The sequence below is a fragment of the Nansenia antarctica genome (genome assembly GCF_963989245.1).
Source record: "Nansenia antarctica genome assembly, chromosome: 5".
Classification (NCBI taxonomy): Eukaryota; Metazoa; Chordata; class Actinopteri; order Argentiniformes; family Microstomatidae; genus Nansenia; species Nansenia antarctica.
Window position 1 is genome coordinate 74,108,371 of NC_137690.1, and position 21,572 is coordinate 74,129,942.

The window sequence follows — 21,572 nt, forward strand, 5'->3', positions numbered from 1 at the left end:
CACACACACACGGTTAACACACACACACACACACACACACACACACAGGGTTAACACACACACACACACACACACACACAGGGTTAACACACACACACACACACACACACGCACACGCACACGCACACACACACACACACACACACACAGGGTTAACACACACACACACACACACACACACACACACACACACACACGTCAGACGTTTTCTGTGGATGATTAATAAAAAAAAACGAATAGTGCCTCAGAACCGACATGACTTCTGTCCGATAATTCGCGTTTATTTGAATGGGGGGGAAAAATGTCAACAGTCCAAATGTAAAAAAAAATCAGCGTTGACCCTCTGGAACGAATAATCTGACCCATCCCTAGTCTACGTTAATCTGACCCATCCCTCGTCTACGTTAATCTGAACCATCCCTCGTCTACGTTAGGGTGAAGGGAGCGGACCTTTGGGGCCAGAGCCTTCAGCGTGGCCACACCCACCCTCTGGAATTCCCTCCCCATAGCGATCCGCAACACCCCCACCCTGGACTCCTTCAAATCAGCCCTTAAAACCCACCTGTTCTCCAAGGTCTTTGGCCCCTAGTCAATGTTTCTGTTTCTGTTTTGTTTGTTTTCTGTTTTGTCTGTCTGACCATTTCCTTTAGAATTGTAAAGCGTCCTTGGGTTTTATGAAAGGCGCTGTAGAAATCCAAGATATTATTATAATAATTAAGGGAGGCCAGGTCTTACCGTCTCAAACAGCTCCTCCATCAACTGATTCCGCTCCTTTTCTGGGAGTGAAAGAAGAAGGAGAGAAGAGAGGCAGAGAGAAGAGAGGTAGAGAGGAGAGAGGTAGAGAGGAGAGAGGTAGAGAGAAGAGAGGTAGAGAGGTAGAGAGAAGAGAGGTAGAGAGAAGAGAGGCAGAGAGAAGAGAGGTAGAGAGGCAGAGAGAAGAGAGGCAGAGAGAAGAGAGGTAGAGAGAAGAGAGGCAGAGAGAAGAGAGGTAAAGAGGAGAGAGGTAAAGAGAAGAGAGGTAGAGAGGTAGAGAGAAGAGAGGTAGAGAGGAGAGAGGTAGAGAGAAGAGAGGCAGAGAGAAGAGAGGTAAAGAGGAGAGAGGTAGAGAGAAGAGAGGTAGAGAGGAGAGAGGTAGAGAGGAGAGAGGCAGAGAGAAGAGAGGTAGAGAGAAGAGAGGTAGAGAGAAGAGAGGCAGAGAGAAGAGAGGCAGAGAGAAGAGAGGCAGAGAGAAGAGAGGTAGAGAGAAGAGAGGCAGAGAGAAGAGAGGTAAAGAGGAGAGAGGTAGAGAGGAGAGAGGTAGAGAGGAGAGAGGCAGAGAGAAGAGAGGCAGAGAGAAGAGAGGTAGAGAGAAGAGAGGCAGAGAGAAGAGAGGCAGAGAGAAGAGAGGCAGAGAGAAGAGAGGCAGAGAGAAGAGAGGTAGAGAGAAGAGAGGCAGAGAGAAGAGAGGTAAAGAGGAGAGAGGTAGAGAGGAGAGAGGTAGAGAGAAGAGAGGCAGAGAGGAGAGAGGTGGTCGTTAGTAAGAAGGTTAGGGTTAGCCAGGTGAGCTTGATTGGTATGTTTGACCTCCTCCTCCTCCTCCTCTTAACGAGGGGGGCGGGGCTAAGGTGTCTCCATGGTAACTGACTGGTGATGCGGACGGCGCGGTCGTTGCGGTAGTCCTCTACGTCAGGCTCGTCTGTCTCCGCCAGGAAGTTATACTCCGGGTCGTCCTCATCATCCCCCTCTTCTGGAGGGAGGGAGGGAGGGAGGGGGGGAGAGAGGGAGGGGGGGGAGAGAGGGAGGGTGGAGAGAGGGAGGGGAGAGGGAGGGAGGGTGAAGGGGGGGAGAGAGAGAGAGAGAGAAAAATTAAGTTTGAAAGAGAGTGCTAGAACTTGTAGCTTACATTTTTACATTACATTTTTGGCATTTAGCAGACGCCATATTCCAAAGCGACTTACAATCAATACATTTGACTAAGCAAGTGATCCATCAATCCACCAGTCGTAGCAGGAAGAGTAATCTAGCTCAGGCCAGGGGCCATTGGCAGTCTCCGTGATAGAAGGAAAACTTTAAAAAAAAATATATAGACACTGGACAGTGTTTCCCCTAGGTTTGCTGCCTTGGGAGGGTGGCATGGATCCTCCAACCCCCCCCCCCCCCCCCGCTGTGAAATGTTAATTTCTCCTCACCCCCGCTCTTAGTAACAGAACAAGTTATCTCTGTAATATCATAATATCAATTATGTGACTAGAACAAATATGATAATTTATAGACTTTATTGTTGAGCCACAAAGCCATCACTTATTTTTTATTAATTGTTTTACTGTTTTGACACTATAACAATCTTGACTTCACTATCTGTCCGCTTTCTCACCAGGTTCTTCCTGCTCTTGCTCTCTCACTCTCTCTCTCTGTGTCATCTCCATCCTCCTCTCTCCCTCTTTGCACTTACAATCACACACAAACATGTGACAGGGTCTGGTTAAAAAGTCTGGCAACATCATTTTCCAGTTTTTTTACTACCTTTCATTATCTACCTGTCATCTGTCAGTGATGACATGCTGACATGTTTAAATAGCAAAAATGTTTTGCTAATTCAAGATTCATGTTTTTTTATTGCCATGTGTGTCAAACGTTTATGACATCCTATTACAAGTAATGAAGGGGGGTGCTGAGGGTGCTGCACCAGAACCATAGGTTCTCAAGGCTACTTGTGGTCTTGACTACCTGTCCACTTTCTCACCTGGTTGAACTGGTTCTTGCTGTCTCTTTGGTGTGCTGACTCCATCCTGCTCTCTCTCTCTATCCTCCTCTCTCCCTCTTTTGCTGTCCACCGAAAGGCAAACATAACAACCAGAATATGTATAATCTAATAAGAGGTATAAATTGATCCATATCAATGTATGAATGTATGAATGAATGAATGAATGGTCTTTATTGTCATTGCTATAGTACAGGTACCAAACAACGAAATTTGGGAGGGGGGGCTCCCCTGGTGCTAGGAAAAAAAAAACTAAAAACAAGAAGGGAAAAGAGCTGGTCTACATAAATAAAGGCTATGTACACTATCCACTATACTATACTATGCAAATAAAACACTGTGCTGTACTCTATGCTATGCAGTGTTTCCTCTACATGCATTTATTGGTGGCGGGCCGCCACGAATGAATTTCCTCCGCCACGAATTGATTCAGTCCCCAAAAAAAAAAAAAAAAAAAAAAAGTTCTCAAAAAAAAGAAAAAAAAAGAAATCTGAACATTTTAGCTGATTAAAATATATCTGATCCTAGATCAGCGCTATAATGGATGTTGACTAAAAGTGCACCTAAATCCACACCCATCTCTCTCTAACCGCTGATCCAAAATCAGATTAATGACATTCAGTTGACGACGTGACACAAGGGCTCCTGATTGGTCTAAATGTGAACTGTGGTATTATTGTTATTGTGTACAGGCCACCGTAGTGACATCAGGGGGGTATTCCATCAACATTGCTAAAGGGAAAATCCAGGTTTAGTCTGATAAATCTCGCGAGAGTTCTTAAAAATATCCAGGCATATTCTGATAGGTCTCGCGAGAGTTATCAAAAATAAGCCAGGATTTTCCTTTAGCGACGTTGATGGAATACCCCCCAGGTCAGGTGGGCAGGTTACGACGAGACAACAAGAGACCGGTATTGTAGAGCTTACAGAGCGAGTTAAAATAAAGACACTTACATTGAAATACAGAAGGACTCACGTGTATGTTTAATAGAATAACACGACATGGTGTCAGAAGTCCTGTAAGTGAGTGTTAAGAGTTAGATCGGCCGACAAGTGTCATTTGAGCTCGTGACGGTGAGAAGGGAGAAGAAAAGATGGATGCTAATGCTAAAGCGGGAGCAGCTGCAGTCCAGAGAACGGCGCCAGTTTCAAGTGCTACGTTAGCAGACATTAGCAAGTCAAAAAACGATTCTTATGTGCCGTCACTTTAGCAACGACACAGTATTGTCAAGGGGAAAAGAAGGGGAGACGATTTTTTTATTGACAACGGAATTACATGCTGGAAAAACATGCAGCTAAAATTCAGGGAACATTTGGACAATAAGAGACACACGGGAGAAGTACGGGAAAACAGGGCTCATGTGGGTCTCATCAAAGGTAAGAGTTTGTTTTCTTTAACTCAGCTGATACTCAGCTGTTTACCGAATGCTCCATCTGACTGTGATTTTACTTCTGTAATGTGGTGGGTTGACATAATTCACGCACGGAACTATAGGTTGAGACTATTGTTCCGTCCGTAGTACCCAAGTTGTTTAGACTGTTCTATTTACTGCTTGAGTGTGTTGTTGACAATCGTTCATGTCCTTCATTAAACGTTTAGCTTTGTCATTTGATACGCCGCCTACGACTACCATCTCTCTGCACTACAGTAAACAGTTAATCAGTAACGTTAGCCGCTTTTGTGCTCATGTAGGCCTACTTCGTATTATATTATAGCTGATGATCTTTGTGTGTGTGTATGTGACTGTCAGTCACAAGTTTATATTCTGTATATTCATTATTATTTTTTTTGGGCTATCCTCTAGTTTTGGCTGTGATTCGGCAAAAAAAAAAAAAAAAAAATGTTGTTTTGAGCGCGCGTGCACGCGAAAAAAATCGCCGCCACCATTGAAAAAATTCCTGGAGGAAACACTGCTATGCTATACCTATTCTAACATTTCCTATCTCTGAACCTTATGTACCCGAGGGTTGTCATATTGCACATAGTGTTATTGCACATTCATTTAAAGTGTCGCAGTTTGCAGGTTTGAAATGTTCACAGTTGTGTTTCAGTGTTGCACTTGATTTCAATCTAGTAGCTGCCATCAAATTGTCTAGATTGTCCAGGGCCTAGAACCTAGGTCTTTGCTGTGTTCAGGGCCTGAATGGCCCTGGGGTAGAAGCTGAGCTTCAGTCTGTTTGTCCTTGCGAACATGGTCCTGAACCGCCTGTCCGAGGGCAGCCGAGCAAAGTGTTCGTACCCAGGGTGGGATGGGTCTCTGGAGATCTTGGAGGCCTTCCTGAGGCAGCGTGTGTTGTACAGCTCTTCCAGAGAGGGGAGGGGGGCACCGGTGATCTTCTGGGCCGATCTCACGACTCTCTGTAGCGCATTCCTCTCTGCGGCTGTGCAGCTGGAGAACCACATGCAGATGCAGTAGGCGAGGATGCTCTCCACTGCGCAGCGGTAGAAGGTCACCAGCATCTCCTGTCCGATGTGGTCTTTCCTGAGGACTCTCAGGAAGTAGAGCCGCTGTTGTGCCTTCTTGATGATGGCTGCTGCTGTGTTGATCTTCCAGGACAGGTCATCCTGTATGTGCACCCCCAGGAATCGGAGGGTTGAGACTCTCTCCACGCTCCCTCCATCGACGAGCAGGGGCTGGACCTCAGATTTTTTCCTCCTGAAGTCCACAATGATTTCCTGGGTCTTTGACTGGTTCAGCAGCAGGTTGTTAACCTTGCACAGCTTGCCCAGCTGCTCCACCTCATCCCTGTACGCCGCCTCGTCCCCCCCCGAGATGCAGCCCACCACGGTGGTGTCGTCTGCAAACTTTACGATGGAGTTGCTGGGGTGGACGGGGGTGAAGTCGTAGGTGTAGAGGTTGTAGAGGATGGGGCTTAGCACGCAGCCCTGGGGGGACCCAGTGCTGAGTCTGAGGGCTGTGGAGGTGTGGGAGCCCACCCGCACCCTCTGGGGGCGGTCAGACAGGAAGTCCTTGATCCATGCACATATAGAGTGTGATAGTCCCAGGTCTAGTAGTTTGGTCACTAGCCTGTCTGGAAGGATGGTGTTGAAGGCAGAGCTGAAGTCCACAAAGAGCAGTCTCGCGTAGCTGTTTCCCCTCTCCAGGTGGGATAGAGTGGAGTGGAGAGTCGTCGCGATGGCGTCCTCTGTGGACCTGTGGGCTCTGTAGGCGAACTGGTATGGATCCAGGTTGGGCGGGAGGCGTGTGACTATGTGGGCCCGGACTTGTTTCTCGAAGCACTTCATGATGATTGGTGTGAGGTGGTAGTCGTTTAGGCAGCTCACCGTGCTTTTCTTCGGGACTGGGATGATAGTTGAGGTTTTCAGGCAGGGTGGGATGGTGGCCTGGGACAGGGACTGGTTGAAGATGTTGGTGAAAACCCCGGCCAGCTGGTCGGCGCAGTCCCTCAGCACCCGTCCCAGGACGCCATCCGGCCCTGAGGCTTTCCTGGGGTCCACCGCCTTCAGCACCCGTCTCACTTCATGCTCTGTGAGGGTGAGGCTGCTGAGAGCTGGAGAGAGTGGTGTTTGTGTTGTGGTTACCTCCGTTCGCCCCTCGTCGAACCGGGCGTAGAAGGAGTTCAGCTTTTCCGCCAGCAGGGGGTCGTCCATCATTCTAATTGTATATTGGGTTGCTGTGGGCAATGCAGTCAGATAATGTCATTTTGACTTGACTCTCTCACCTGAAAAACAATCTTATGTCCATCTATGGAAAAACAGACATTTCCAATGAGTGAGGGTTTGTTCCAATGCTTCAATCCACTTTTTTATTGTATTTTATTACCATAATTCTAGCAGAATAAGACATATTGTATTATTACTACTACCATCTATTATTACTAATCACCTCTGAGCTAGCTAGCTAGCTTGCTAGTTCGTTAACACTATTCACACAATGGAACTAGACACTTTCTAGTCACCATGGAACTACAATCAGACACTTTCTAGTTAAGTCACAATAATAACGAACAATTTGAACCAATGTTTTCTGTCAGAAATTCAGAAATTATATTTGCTACGGTTACTTACTTTGCTTACTTTCATCTGCTGACACCTCTCTCTCTCTCTCTCTCTCTCTATTCAATTTTATTGGCATGGGAAACATACATTTACATTGCCAAAGCATGTGAAGTGTGAAGATAAAAAACAAAAACTAAAATAATGTAATGTACATACTAGAATAAATAAATAGATTACATACTAGATTACAAATAAATAGATTACAAATAGATTACATACTAGAATAAATAAATGAAATAAAACTTGTTTCAATTCTTATGGTGGTTTTAGCCCATTTGATTGCCTTTTTCTATCACAGCAGCTAACAAATCTTGCTGCTGTGTTTGCACATTGCTGTACCTCACCCAGCAGATATGGTAGCCTTTCGACATTGGTCAAGTCCTCAAAGTCTCCCTGGATGTTGGTGATCAGTGGGAAGTATGTGTCCCTGATGTCCTTGTACAGCTGGCAGGTAGTTAAGAAGTGCAGCTCTGTTTCCACCTGGTTTTCTCTCTCTCTCTCTCTCTCTCTCTCTCTCTCTCTCTCTCTCTCTCTCTCTCTCTCTCTCTCTCTCCCTCTCTCTCTCTCCCTCTCTCTCTCCCCCCTCTCTCTCTCTCCCTCTCTCTCTCTCCCTCTCTCTCTCCCCCCCTCTCTCTCTCTCTCTCTCTCTCTCTCTCTCTCTCTCTCTCTCTCTCTCCCTCCCTCTCTCCCTCTCTCACACACACTCGCGCGCTAAAATTATTCTCCGGGCGAAGCGCGAGACTACTTGCGGACCAACGAGGTGCGTGTATGTAGGCTACTGGTCCGGAGTGTGAAACATCATGACTGTAATTGGGCTAGAATGATTTCAGAAAATAATAATAATGATAATAATAATGATTATTCTTTTTTAGGTCGTGCTGAGATAAAATTTAGGGATACTCAAGCACCCCTAAAAAGCGTCTAAAATCGTCCATATCGCCAGATTCGGGTTGGGTGCGTTTAATAAACGCGGGAAGTTAGCCTGCTTGTCAGAGGTTTGGGGTCTACGTCCATCCATTACTAAAACTATTATTGTTGGCCTTTATTTGCACTTACAGTAGAGACGAATGGCTTGTTTGAGATTAGCACGTCAGAGCGTGTGTGTGGAGGGAGCTGAGCCCCGCCCTTCGTGAAACGAGGAGACAAGCGGACAAGCGTGGCAGCAAAACACACAGAGGAGAAACATATTAAATGAGGGTGCACATAAATTAGGCAAATGACACAGAATAAACATATTTCGACCACATAATAAACATATTTCGGCCATATACAACTGGGAGAAAAATATTATTATAAAAATAAATAAAAATAAAAAAACGAATTGACATTGAAAAATGTTCTTGCGGGGGCGGGAGGCAATGGTAGGGGAAACACTGCTGGAGAACAGAGAGACAGTACAAGGGGGGCAGTAGAAGTCATAGGGGCCACAGTAAAGGGGAACGGTGAGTGTTCTTTTTTTCTGTCGGACTAACACACATACACATCCCCACAGCCACACACACTCACACACCCCCCCCCCACCCTCACCATCGTTGTCCGTGTCGGAGGTCATCAGGCCCTGCAGCCAGTGCGTCCACTCCCGGTCCTCGGGGGCGGAGTCATACATGTCGGCTGTGATGTCAGGGAACCTAAGCTCCGCCTCCAGCCGGCCCAGGGGGACATCCCTCAGGGGACGCTTAGAACGCGTACGGCACGCCATGACACCGTCCAGGGGGGGGGCCTGGGGGGGCTGAGAGAGGGAGGGGGGGGGGGGTTAGAATGCCATCATACTGTCCACTGTGAGGGGGGTGTTTGTTGTTTTTTTAGGATGTGTCCTAATTCCTAATGGAAGCATGTAGAGATTGAATTGCAGAGGGCCAAGGATTGATCCCTGTGGAACCCCACACGTCATTTTAATGTTGTCGGATAGAAAGTTGCCAATAGAGACATAGTAATGTAGAAGCGTTCAGACTAAATAACCTTCGGGGGGGTCAGGGTTGGGGGGGGGTTAGGGTTGGGGGGGTTACCTGGTAGGGCTCCAGGGGGGGTCAGGGGTCAGGGTTGGGGGGGTGTTAACTGGTTAGGGAGGGGGGGGGTTACCTGGTTAGGGTAGGGGGGGGGGGTTACCTGGTAGGGGGGGGTTACCTGGTAGGGGGGGTTACCTGGTAGGGGGGGGGGGGTTACCTGGTAGGGGGGGGGTTACCTGGTTAGGGGGGGGTTACCTGGTAGGGCTCCAGGCAGACGGGGCCGATGGCCAGCTCTTCCTCCACGGCGTGGAGCTTCTCCAGGAAGCTGCAGTCTGGGGGGGCCCTGGAGGGGGGGCCGGGGGGCTGGGGGGGCGGGGGGGGGCCCATGGGGACCACCGCTACCCGCAGGTGTCTGGCTCTGTTGCGGTGGCTCTGCGGGGGGAGGGGGAGGAGGAGGGAGGGGGAGGGGGGAGGGAGGTAAGGGGACAGGGTATGTTGGAGTTAACAGGATAAAGGAATGTCCTACAAACCATGTGTGTGTGTGTGTGTGTGTGTGGTGTGTGTGTGTGTGTGTGTGGGTGTGGTGTGTGTGAGTGTGTGTGTGTGTGTGTGTGAGAGTGTGTGCGTGCGCGTGCGTGTGTGTGTGTGTGTGTGTGTGCGTGTGTGTGTGTGGTGTGTGGTGTGTGCGTGTGTGTGGTGTGTGTGTGTGTGGTCTATGTGTGTGTGTGTGTGTGTGTGTGTGCGTGTGTGTGTGTGTGTGTACCTGGAAGGGGCTGCAACCTGTCCTCGTCCCCCCTGGGGAAGACCCCCCCCCTCCCTCTGGGAGACGAGGCCGTGCTCTCCATGTCACTCTCCTGGAAGGTCTGCACACACACACACACACACACACACACAAACACACACACACACACACACACACACACACACACACACGTTGCTTCATCACAATAAACAAGGATATGACATTGGTCATCGGTCTGTAAACTAATAAAAACGCTAATAAAACACTAGTATTTAAATAATAAAACACTAGTATTTAAATAATAAAACACTAGTATTTAAATAATAAAACACTAGTATTAATACTAGTAATAAAACACTAGTATTTAAATAATAAAACACTAGTATTTAAATAATAAAACACTAGTATTTAAATAATAAAACACTAGTATTTAAATAATAAAACACTAGTATTTAAATAATAAAACACTAGTATTTAAATAATAAAACACTAGTATTTAAATAATAAAACGCTAGTATTTAAATAATAAAACGCTAGTATTTAAATAATAAAACGCTAGTATTTAAATAATAAAACACTAGTATTTAAATAATAAAACACTAGTATTTAAATAATAAAACGCTAGTCTCTCACGTCTTCGGCGGTCTCGTCCTCGTCGTCTTCGTCGGGGCGGTACTCTTCATCAGAGGAGTCTTCCTCCTCCAGGGGGATGTCCACGAACTGGGGGGCCTGAGGGGTCACATGGCAGAGACAGTCAGGTGATGTTTGGACCAGGGGAGGCTGGTGGAAGTAGAAATCGGAGGACAGCCTCACTGTGATGCATGGAACGTGTCTGACACCGTTCCTCATTCTGCTCCATGCATTACAGTGAGCCTGGCCTCCGATTCCTACCTCCCCCGGCCTCCCCTGACCTGGGGGGTATTCCATCAACGTCGCTAAAGGAAAATCCTGGCTTATTTTTGATAACTCTCGCGAGATTTATCGGAATATGCCTGTATATTTTTAGGAACCCTCGCGAGACTTTGTCAGACTAAACCTGGATTTTCTTTTAGCGATGTTGATGGAATACCCCCCTGTACTCTTCTAACAACAACAACAACAACCACCACAACCACCACACCAACAACCACAACAACAACAACAACAACACCAACAACCACAACAACAACCACACCAACAACAACACCAACAACCACAACAACAACCACAACCACAACCACCACACCAACAACCACAACAACAACAACAACAACAACCACCACAACAACAACAACAATCACCACAACAACCACAACAACAACCACCACACCAACAACCACCACAACCACAACAACAACCACCACACCAACAACCACCACAACAACAACAACAACCACCACAACCACAACAACAACACAACCACAACAACAACAACAACCACCACAACAACCACCACACCAACAACAACCACCACAACAACAACAACCACCACAACAACAACAACCACCACAACAACAACAACAATCACCACAACCACAACAACAACACAACCACAACAACAACCACCACAACAACAACCACACCAACATCAACAACAACAACCACCACAACAACAACAACAATCACCACAACAACCACCACACCAACAACCACCACAACAACCACAACAACAACCACAACAACAACCACCACACCAACAACCACACCAACAACCACAACAACAACCACCACACCAACAACCACCACAACAACAAACACCACACCAACAACCACCACACCAACCACCACACCAACAACCACAACAACCACCACACCAACAACCACAACAACCACCACACCAACAACCACCACACCAACAACCACAACAACAACAACAACAACAACAACAACCACAACAACAACCACCACCACCACAACAACAACAACAACAACAACAACAACAATAACAGCAACAGGACTACACAGTGTGATGATGATGATGAAGATGAAGGTGCGGTACCTTGACCACCTGGTTGACCATCTTGATGCTCCAGGCTGGGATGACCTGAGGGGGACGGGGGACGGGGGGACACAGGCTGGGGTCAGGGGTCAATGACACAATCACCATGACAACACACATCACCATGACATGACATGACAACACAACAAAACACAACAGAACAGCAACACCACCTCAGCGACTGACTGACCTACACACACACACAGAACTCACCACTCCTTTCTCCACCACCTCCTTGAACTTGGAACGTGTCATCTTAGGCTCCTGAGAGAGAGAGAGAGAGAGAGAGAGAGAGAGAGAGAGAGAGAGAGAGAGGAGAGAGAGAGAGAGAGGGAGGGAGAGAGAGAGAGAGAGGGAGAGAGGCAGATAGAGACAGACAGAGAGGGAGAGAGACAGAGAGAGAGAGGCAGATAGAGACAGACAGAGAGGGAGAGAGAGAGAGAGAGAGAGAGAGAGAGAGAGAGAGAGAGAGGGAGAGAGGCAGATAGAGACAGACAGAGAGGGACAGAGAGAGAGAGAGAGGGGGGGCAGAGAGAGACAGACAGAGAGAGAGAGGCAGATAGAGACAGACAGAGAGAGAGAGAGAGAGAGAGAGAGAGAGAGAGAGGGAGAGAGAGAGAGAGAGAGAGAGAGGGGAGAGAGAGTGACACAGAGAGAGAGAGGCAGATAGAGACAGACAGAGAGAGAGGTGGAAGAGAGACCAAATGAAGGATTTAAACTCTTGTCTCTGTCAGTTGTGTAGTAGTGTGTAGTAGTGTGTAGTAGTGTGTAGTGCTGGTTGTTAAACCTCCGCTGACACTCACAAACACGGGGACAGCCTGCGTCTCGTTGATGGCAGCCTTCATCATGGCCACCACGTGCTCGTTGGTGATCACTTCCTGTGGGGTCAGAGGTCAGACATGTGACACTCAGCTGGGCCAATCAACACCCTGCCCTCCCTGCTCACAGAGAAGCACTGTTTGTTTCTTCTTCTGACTCTGCTGTACTCCAAAAGTCTGGATTTGAAATCAAACAACTTACTATGAGATTACATTACAGATTCTCAGCTTTTATTTGAGGGAGGGTATTTCATCCGATGTCTACCTCCCCCAGCCTCCCCAGTCTCCCCCGTCCTCCCCAGTCTCCCCAGGCCTCCACCGGCCTCCCCCAGCCTCCCCCAGGCTCCCCCGGCCTCCCCCAGCCTCCCCAGGCTCCCCCGGCCTCCCCCAGCCTCCCCTGGCCTCCCCCGGCCTCTCCCGTCCTCCCCCGGCCTCCCCCAGCCTCCCCTGGCCTCCCCCGGCCTCTCCAGTCCTCCCCCAGCCTCCCCCAGCCTCCCCTAGCCTCCCCAAGCCTCCCCTGGCCTCCCCCAGGCCTCCCCCAGCCTCTCCCAGCCTCCCCTAGCCTCCCCAGGCCTCCCCCAGACTCACGTGGATGATGTTGCGGACATTGGTGGTGGTGAGGTTGTGCTGTCTGGACTTGCTCTCCAGCTCGCGGTCCAGCTCCCTGTCAATCTCCACCTCTGGCCCCGCCCCTTCACTCTGCCCCTCCCCTCCCTCCTCCTCCTCCGCCGACCTCCTCTTCCTCTTCAGCCCTCCCTTCCTCCTCCCCTCCCCCTGGCCCCCCCTCCGCGGCCTGGCGTCTGAGAGAGACAGAGGAAAACAGAAAAGGTTTGGTAAGGCTGGATTCTTTGATGTGGTTTGGGAGATATAAATATATATATATAAATATAACATATATATATATACAGTACCAATATATATATTGTGACTGTATATATATGTATATGTAGTGATGCGTACCCATGGTGATGACCAGGCCGGGGTCAGGCTCCTCCTCCTCTGTGGGGGGGGAGGGGGGGGCAGGGGGGGCGGGGCTGGAGGCCTGGAGGGGGTCCTCTGGTCTCTGGACCGGACCTGGGGGTCAGAACACAACACAACTGACTAACTATAACCATCATCAATGATAATCAGTCATCAAAAACTATCATCAATGATAATGAACCATCAATAACCATCATAATGATAATGAACCATCAATAACTAGGGATGCACCGAAATGAAAATTCTTGGCCGAGGCCGAAGCCGAATTTAAGGAAACACTTGGCCGAATACCGAATACCGAATACCGAATGTGTATCGGCAGTTTTTAATTTTATCATTGCATAAACTAAATACATTTTGCTTTTTATTCATGCTTCTCAAAGAAAGAAATTGAGATTGAAAAAAAAGAACTTTTATATATAACTTATTATAACTAATTATCGTGGGATTTAATCTCTACTGCTTTCCAGGGTTCAAGTTAATGATATTCATGATTTGTCTCTACATAGGCTTCAGAAAGTATTTAGACCCCTTCACTTTTTTCACATTTTTGAATAGATTTGCCATCAATCCACACACAGTAATATAATCTAAGTAAAAACGTTTTTTAATGTTTGCAAATGTATTAAAATGTAAATACAGAAATACCTCATGTACATAAGTATTCAGACCCTTTGTCACTCTTAAAATTAGGTCAAATGCTAAATGTCTTCAACAAGTCATTCAACAAGTTGAATTGAGTCCACCTGAGTGTAAGGATAATAGTTCATGTTATTTCAGAATGAATATCTTTTGTTTTTATAGTCTCTGGTTTGCATAGAAACCACCGCATGATACAGCTGCATGTCATAAACTCGTGTAGAACAGCTGGGAGTCTGAATAATGTTTTCAACAAGGCAACAACTCTGCTTCTTCCGCTACGACTGCTAAGCTAACTAGCTAGATGAGTGTAAGGTTGCGTTCGTAAAGTCGCTCTGAGAGCGCTGGAGCACACACTGGGCCCGACGTCATAGAGAAACCGAGTCATTTGATTGGACGAGAGGCATTCCACGAGTGCTGATCGGACTTCCTGAGTGAATTTACGAACGCAGCCAGTTTTGAAAGCGCGTCGCGTCGCCTTGCGCCGCGCGCCTGTTGAGAGTTATATTTAATTGTATTGCGTCATCAAAACACGGCCACTATTCGGTGGTAAACATTCGGTGTTTTCACACATTCGGCCGAATACCGAATGTGCTTTATTTTGCGATATTCGGCCGAATACATTCGGTGGCCGAATGTTCGGTGCATCCCTATCAATAACCATCATCAATGATAATCAGTCATCAATAATATATTCATAATATAATTGTTTTATTGCCATTCAATCAACTTGTCAGTCGGTTGTTGGAATTTGGTATTTTATGCTCTAGGCACAGTGGTCAGAGCCATAGACGGCAACCCTGGAGCAATTAGGGGTGCAGTGCTTTGCTCAAGGACACCTGGACATGTGGCTAGCTAACAGAAACACACACCTGTCATGTCCTGGTCTGGGCTGGGAGCCTGGCCGTGACCCTTGAACCTCGGGGACCGTCTCCATGGCGACGACGTGCCCCCCCCCTGCACGGCCCTCCCTCTCTCCTCTGTGTCTGTGGCGAGTGTGATGAGCAGTGGTGCATCCTGGGACGCCGGAGGTCCAGTGTCTCTGTCCGGCCTGGGGGGTTTGGTGGGGGCTGCGGGGGGTTTGGTGGGGGCTGCGGGGGGTTTGAGGCAGCTGGACTTGTTGCGTTTACGAACCAGACTCATGGTGCAGCAGTAACACCTGTAGGGGTGGGAGGAGGTCGTTGGGGGGGGGGTCCATGTCAACAGCTTCCACTACATTTGCCCCCCCCCCCCCTTCCCACCTCTATTCATTTCAAAGGGCTTTATTGGCATGGGAAAACAACCGTTTGCAAAACAAGTGAAAATAACAAATATATATATATATGTTACGGTACATGTGGGAAAACTAGGGTTAGGGTTAGGTGCTAGGGTGCTACGGTTAGGGTTAGTGTTAGGGTTAGGATTAGGGTTAGGGTTAGACATGCCAGCATGTACCAAGTCGACGTAGCACCTAACCCTAACCCTACTTTTCCCCACATGTACCGTATTCCCACATGTACCGTAACATATACTGTATATATAAACTCCTCAAAAAAAGTTCGGAAACTTTATTTCGGTCGATTATTCCTCCCCTTTAATAATACCAGTTGGTATTGTGTTTTATATCGTTGGAAAGCCTGATTAGTCACCTGTACAACGAGGTACAACTTGTAAGGATCATGCGTTCGTGGAATGAGCAACACAGCTAATCGTGTGGGTAGCGGCCCCAAAGAAATGTGCCCAAATCCCCTGAAACAGGCAAAACAGAACCTGTCATCATTGAAAGCTCAACACAGGGGAGAGGGACACTAGCCTGGACCTAGCTCAGGGGGGGGGGGGGGGGGTACCTAGCTAACGGGGGGGGGTACCTAGCTAAGGGGGGGGGGTACCTAGCTAAGGGGGGGGGGGGTACCTAGCTAAGGGGGGGGTACCTAGCTAAGGGGGGGGTACCTAGCTAAGGGGGGGGTACCTAGCTAAGGGGGGGGTACCTAGCTAAGGGGGGGGTACCTAGCTAAGGGGGGGGTACCTAGCTAAGGGGGGGGGTACCTAGCTAAGGGGGGGGTACCTAGCTAAGGGGGGGGTACCTAGCTAAGGGGGGGGGGACACAGGGAAGAGGGGGTACCTAGCTAAGGGGGGGGGGTACCTAGCTAAGGGGGGGGGGTACCTAGATAAGGGGGGGGTACCTAGCTAAGGGGGGGGGTACCTAGCTAAGGGGGGGTGGTACCTAGCTAAAGGGGGGGGGGGTACCTAGCTAAGGGGGGGGGGTACCTAGCTAAGGGGGGGGGACACAGGGAAGAGGGGGTACCTAGCTAAGGGGGGGGGTACCTAGCTAAGGGGGGGGTACCTAGCTAAGGGGGGGTGGTACCTAGCTAAAGGGGGGGGGGTACCTAGCTAAGGGGGGGGGGACACAGGGAAGAGGGGGTACCTAGCTAAGGGGGGGTACCTAGCTAAGGGGGGGTACCTAGCTAAGGGGGGGGTACCTAGCTAAAGGGGGGGGGGGGTACCTAGCTAAGGAGGGGGGGGCCTAGATAAGGAGGGGGGGGACAGCGACTACACGGAACAACAACTAGACAGTGGAGCTTCACTAACATTAACTAACACTAACTGCTGGTGGTGCCCAGAACCAGGCTGAACACCAGGGGGAACAGGGCCTTTGGGGAACAGAGCCTTTGGGGAACAGAGCCTTTGGGGAACAGAGCCTTTGGGGAACAGAGCCTTTGGGGAACAGGGCCTTTGGGGAACAGAGCCTTTGGGGAACAGGGCCTTTGGGGAACAGAGTCTTTGGGGAACAGAGCCTTTGGGGAACAGAGCCTTTGGGGAACAGAGCCTTTGGGGAACAGAGCCTTTGGGGAACAGGGCCTTTGGGGAACAGGGCCTTTGGGGAACAGAGCCTTTGGGGAACAGGGCCTTTGGGGAACACAGCCTTTGGGGAACACAGCCTTTGGGGAACACAGCCTTTGGGGAACAGAGCCTTTGGGGAACAGGGCCTTTGGGGAACAGAGCCTTTGGGGAACAGAGCCTTTGGGGAACAGAGCCTTTGGGGAACAGAGCCTTTGGGGAACAGAGCCTTTGGGGAACAGGGCCTTTGGGGAACAGAGCCTTTGGGGAACAGTGCCTTTGGGGAACAGAGCCTTTGCGGCTGCTGCACCTAAACTCTGGAACAGCCTCCCCCTCCACGTACGGGGCGGGCCGCTCAGACCCTGGAGATGTTTAAATCTCTGGTTAAAACACACCTGTTTTCCCTAGCCTTCCCCCCCACCTAGCTATCGGTCCCTGGCTCTTATTGTCTGATTGTTTTCTTGTTTTTAGTCTTTTTTCTTCTCTTTTAATTTGACCATATTTTGTATTACATTGTGCTTACTTATTTCCTGCATTTATCTATTTTTACTGTGAAGCACTTTGGCTCAGCATTGCTGTACGTAAATGTGCTATACAAATAAAGTTGACTTGACTTGACTAACATCCCTCTGACGGCTAGCTACGGGAGCTTTCCCCAACCCTCTCCTCGGGGACCACCAGCCGCTCCACATATCTGATATACCACCAGCACACCTGATTCAACTAATCAAGTACAAAGCAATTATGATGTGTAGTTGATTAGTTGAATCAGGTGAGCTGGTGGTATAACAGATATGTGGAGCGGCTGGAGGTCCCCGAGGAGAGGTTTGAGAACCACTGGTGTAGACAGATAGTAACCCTCTCCTCCTCTCAGGAACGCAGCGGAAGTCTCCGAGGTTCAGTTCAACCAGACAAACTCATGATTCTCCACACAGCAAATATGCAATGACGCTTCAAACAGGATGATAGTAACAGATAATAATAATAATAATAATAATAATAATAATAATAATAGACCATCTGGGTGTCCTACCCGCCACAACACCGCCAGCTCCACGGACCGAAGATCACTTAGAATTACAAGATGGTCGACTGGCCGGAAACCGGAAACCAGCAACGTAGCCACTTGCAGGCATGCGCAGTGTGAGTTTGGTCAATGATTTTTCGTAATGTGAAAATGCGAATTTGTGAAAGTAGCTGGACAACGAAGTGCAAGTAACATATATATGATAAAACATATATATTAAATAAATAAAATATAATAAAATGTATTTATTCATATATTTATTTTTTCGTGATCTCGACAGACTGAGCCAGTTTACTCTCCATGGCGGGCTAACATGTTCATGAACATATCTTCTTCAGAGAAGTCACACAACTTTAGCTCAAACCAATAAGCACAATGTGCAGATTAGATATGATAGATATAAAACAATGTTTTTCCAACAATGAAACTCCCGCCAGGTCTGCTTATTATTCTCCAAACCGTGGACGGAAACAGATGCAAAGTGAACCCTCTTACCCCTCCTATCTCTTGGTGTGGAAGAACGGATGTCAGGCGATCTGCCAATCAGGACAGGAGGAGGAGGAGGAGGAGGAGGAGGGGGAGGGGGAGGAGGAGGAGGAGAAGTGGGAGGAGGAGGAGGGGGAGGAGGAGGAGGAGGAGGGGGAGGAGGAGGAGAAGGAGGAGGAGAAGGAGGAGGAGAAGGAGGAGAAGGAGGAGGAGAAGGAGGAGGAGGAGGAGAAGGAGGAGGAGGAGGAGGGGAGGAGGAGGAGGAGGAGGGGGAGGAGGAGAGGGAGGAGGAGGGGGAGGAGGAGGAGGATGAGGAGGGGGAGGAGGAGGAGGAGGAGGGGGAGGAGGAGGAGGAGGAGGGGGAGGAGGAGGAGGAGAGGGAGGAGGAGGGGGAGGAGGAGGAGGAGGGGGAGGAGGAGGAGGAGGGAGGAGGAGGGGGAGGAGGAGGGGGAGGAGGAGGAGGGGGAGGAGGAGGAGGAGGAGGAGGAGGAGGAGGGGGGGGGAGGAGGAGGGGGAGGAGGAGGAGGAGGGGGAGGAGGAGGAGGGGGAGGAGGAGGAGGAGGAGGAGGAGGAGAGGGAGGAGGAGGAGTGGGAGGAGGAGGAGGAGGGGGAGGAGGAGGAGGGGGAGGAGGAGGAGGAGGAGGAGGAGGAGGAGGGGGAGGAGGAGGAGGAGGGGGAGGAGGAGGAGGAGGAGGAGGAGGAGAGGGAGGAGGAGGAGTGGGAGGAGGGGGGGAGGAGGAGGAGGGGGAGGAGGAGGAGGAGGGGGAGGAGGGTGAGGAGGGGGGGGGGGAGGAGGAGGAGGGGGAGGAGGGGGGGGGGGAGGAGGAGTGTGTTAATTGAATTCACCTGTTGGCTCCCAGTGAATATATATAACCATGCTGAGGTCGGCGGGCCAGACACTTAGACACCAGTCTGGATCAGTTAGTTGGACACTTAGACACCAGTCTGGATCAGTTAGTTGGCTATAATCATGCAGCAGGCACCGAAAATTGCCATGTATCTGACTCCGAGCAGAATCCCGAGATTTGTGATTCCAGGCCAGCTGTTCAGATCTCCCGGTACACCGTCACCGCGGGACCCTGAGGGAGACCGGTCGAGATACCGGCTGTTCATGGACACACCGGGCTCCCCGCTGTCCCCGGCGTCTCCACGGTCTCCCTCCGCCTTCTTCCTGCGCCTCCCGGTGTCCCCTGCGGTGAGGTTGTGGGACCAGGACCACCGGAGCGCAGAGAGGGAGGTAGACCCGTCCACGTGGGGGGCGATGTCTCTGCCGCACGTGAAAAAGACCACCACCCCGTACGGCTTCCGCGCGGTGGCCGAGAGTCCCAACACGCGCCGGAGGGAGTCTCTGTTCCACAAGGTGCGTCATCATAAGTCGTGACGTTAGAATTATCTCCATTTGTCAAAATTGAGTTTTTTACATAATCTGATCCATTAGGTGTTTATTAATGCCTGTGAGGTGTTATGTTTTTTAAATGTTGACATTTTTTAGTTAGTAATTAATAAAATGCAAAGGTTCCATCTCACAAAACATAATGGAATGTAAAAACTTTGACGCTCAATATCTCTGAACTGCCCTAAACGGAGATAGAACCTTATCATTCTAAACAGAGATAGAACCTTATCATTCTAAACGGAGATAGAACCTTATCATTCTAAACGGAGATAGAACATTATCATTCTAAACGGAGATAGAACCTTATCATTCTAAACTCACGAAGTCCTAAATTAAGATAGGAAAGTAGAAGATAGATAGGATTGTCACAATTTGGTATTACAGAAGCAAATCCTAACTAACTTTAGGAACCCTCTTATTTACTTCCTGTCTTTATCTCATCCTAAATATTAAATCCAACGTCGGTTATGTCAACGTTTATGTCTGTTACCTAGCAACAAATGGTACTTCCACCTCGCGCAGCTCCTTTGTAAGGTAGCCTAGTATACTTTGTAACGTCCCTATATTGTAAACGGCTGTAAACGGCTGTAAACGGCTGCTCCCAGGCTGTGGAATGCTCTCCCTGACCACCTAAGGGCACCACAGTCTGTGGATGCTTTTAAACGAGGCCTTAAAACCCACCTTTTTTAATAGAGCCTTTTTTTTTGCCTTTTAATTGAAAATGTTTATTGTTATCTTCCTGTGTTTAATTGTAGCACTCTGAGATTTCCTATGTAAAGTGCTTTTATAAATAAAATGTATTATTATTATTATTATTATTAAACAATAATGTCTTCTCTTATAATGGATCAGAAACAACGACGGGCAATAGACTTCAAGACATTATTATTATTATTCAAACTTCCTAAACATTTTGATACATTATGTCTGTGTACCTACATTTAAAGGGTTAGACAGCCTAACAGATAGGACGGCCTAAGTTAGGTGACTTTATTTAAGATTTGGTGAGGTTAGGAAGCTTGTGTAATACACTTTTCCTATCTCAAGTTAGGATAGGAACCTTGATTTAGGAAACTGTGATCTGTAATGGCTTTTTGGTCCCAATCCTAATTACCATGGTTACCAAACAGTTAAGATAGGATATGCAACTTAGGAAGTTTCTGTAATTACGGCCTGTTTTGTTTGTTGTTTTTTATCCAACTTTGCTTTGTTGATTTTATAATGTTTTGATGTGTGGTGGTCTTGTAAGGCGTCCTTGAAAGGCGCCATATAACTATTATTATTATTATTATTAATAGGCTATTAAGGTGGCGGCGGAAACCCCAGGACCCGACGAGGACGGAGAGCAGAGGAAGGTGTACCGGAGGACGCCCTACCCCGGCCGCTGCCAGGCGCGCAGGAACCGCCTCTGCCAGGCGCGCTCCTGTGACCCGGTGGCGCCTCCGCGTGAACGGGTAGACCGGGTAGGGCGGGTTGGTTGGTTTGGGGGGGTCCCGGACCCTGAGGGAGACCGGTCGAGATACCGGCTGTTCGACACACCGGGCTCCCCGCTGTCCCCGGCGTCTCCACGGTCTCCCTCCGCCTTCTTCCTGCGCCTCCCGGGGTCACCTGCGGGGAGGTTGCGGGACCGGGACCGGGACCACCGGAGCGCAGAGAGGGAGGTAGACCCGTCCACGTGGGGGGCGATGTCTCTGCCGCACGTGAAGAAGACCACCACCCCGTACGGCTTCCGCGCGGTGGCCGAGAGTCCCAACACGCGCCGGAGGGAGTCTCTGTTCCACAAGGTGCGTCATCATAAGTCCTGACGTTAGAATTATAAGGTTCTATCTCCATTTGTGTCAAAATGTAGTTTTTTTTTTACATAATCTGATCCATTAGGTGTTTATTAATGCCTGTGTGGTGTTATTTTTAAAATGTTTACATTTTTGAGTTAGTAATTAATAAAATACAAAGGTTCCATCTCACAAAACATAATGGAATG

The 21,572-nt window shown here is 48.8% G+C and overlaps 1 protein-coding gene across 1 annotated transcript in view; it reads right to left on the reverse strand.

The window, feature by feature from the left end:
• Positions 1 to 12,968, reverse strand: part of gon4la (gon-4 like a) — a 31,705-nt gene extending 18,737 nt beyond the window's left edge. The window contains 11 exon segments of the mRNA XM_080531961.1: positions 736 to 776; positions 1,625 to 1,726; positions 8,289 to 8,490; positions 8,963 to 9,139; positions 9,471 to 9,486; positions 9,488 to 9,570; positions 10,083 to 10,178; positions 11,428 to 11,472; positions 11,641 to 11,691; positions 12,231 to 12,305; positions 12,834 to 12,968. Coding sequence (XP_080388087.1) covers positions 736 to 776; positions 1,625 to 1,726; positions 8,289 to 8,490; positions 8,963 to 9,139; positions 9,471 to 9,486; positions 9,488 to 9,570; positions 10,083 to 10,178; positions 11,428 to 11,472; positions 11,641 to 11,691; positions 12,231 to 12,275 — 858 coding nt within the window. The 5' untranslated portion in view covers positions 12,276 to 12,305; positions 12,834 to 12,968.
• Between the last annotated feature and the right edge of the window lie 8,604 nt (positions 12,969 to 21,572).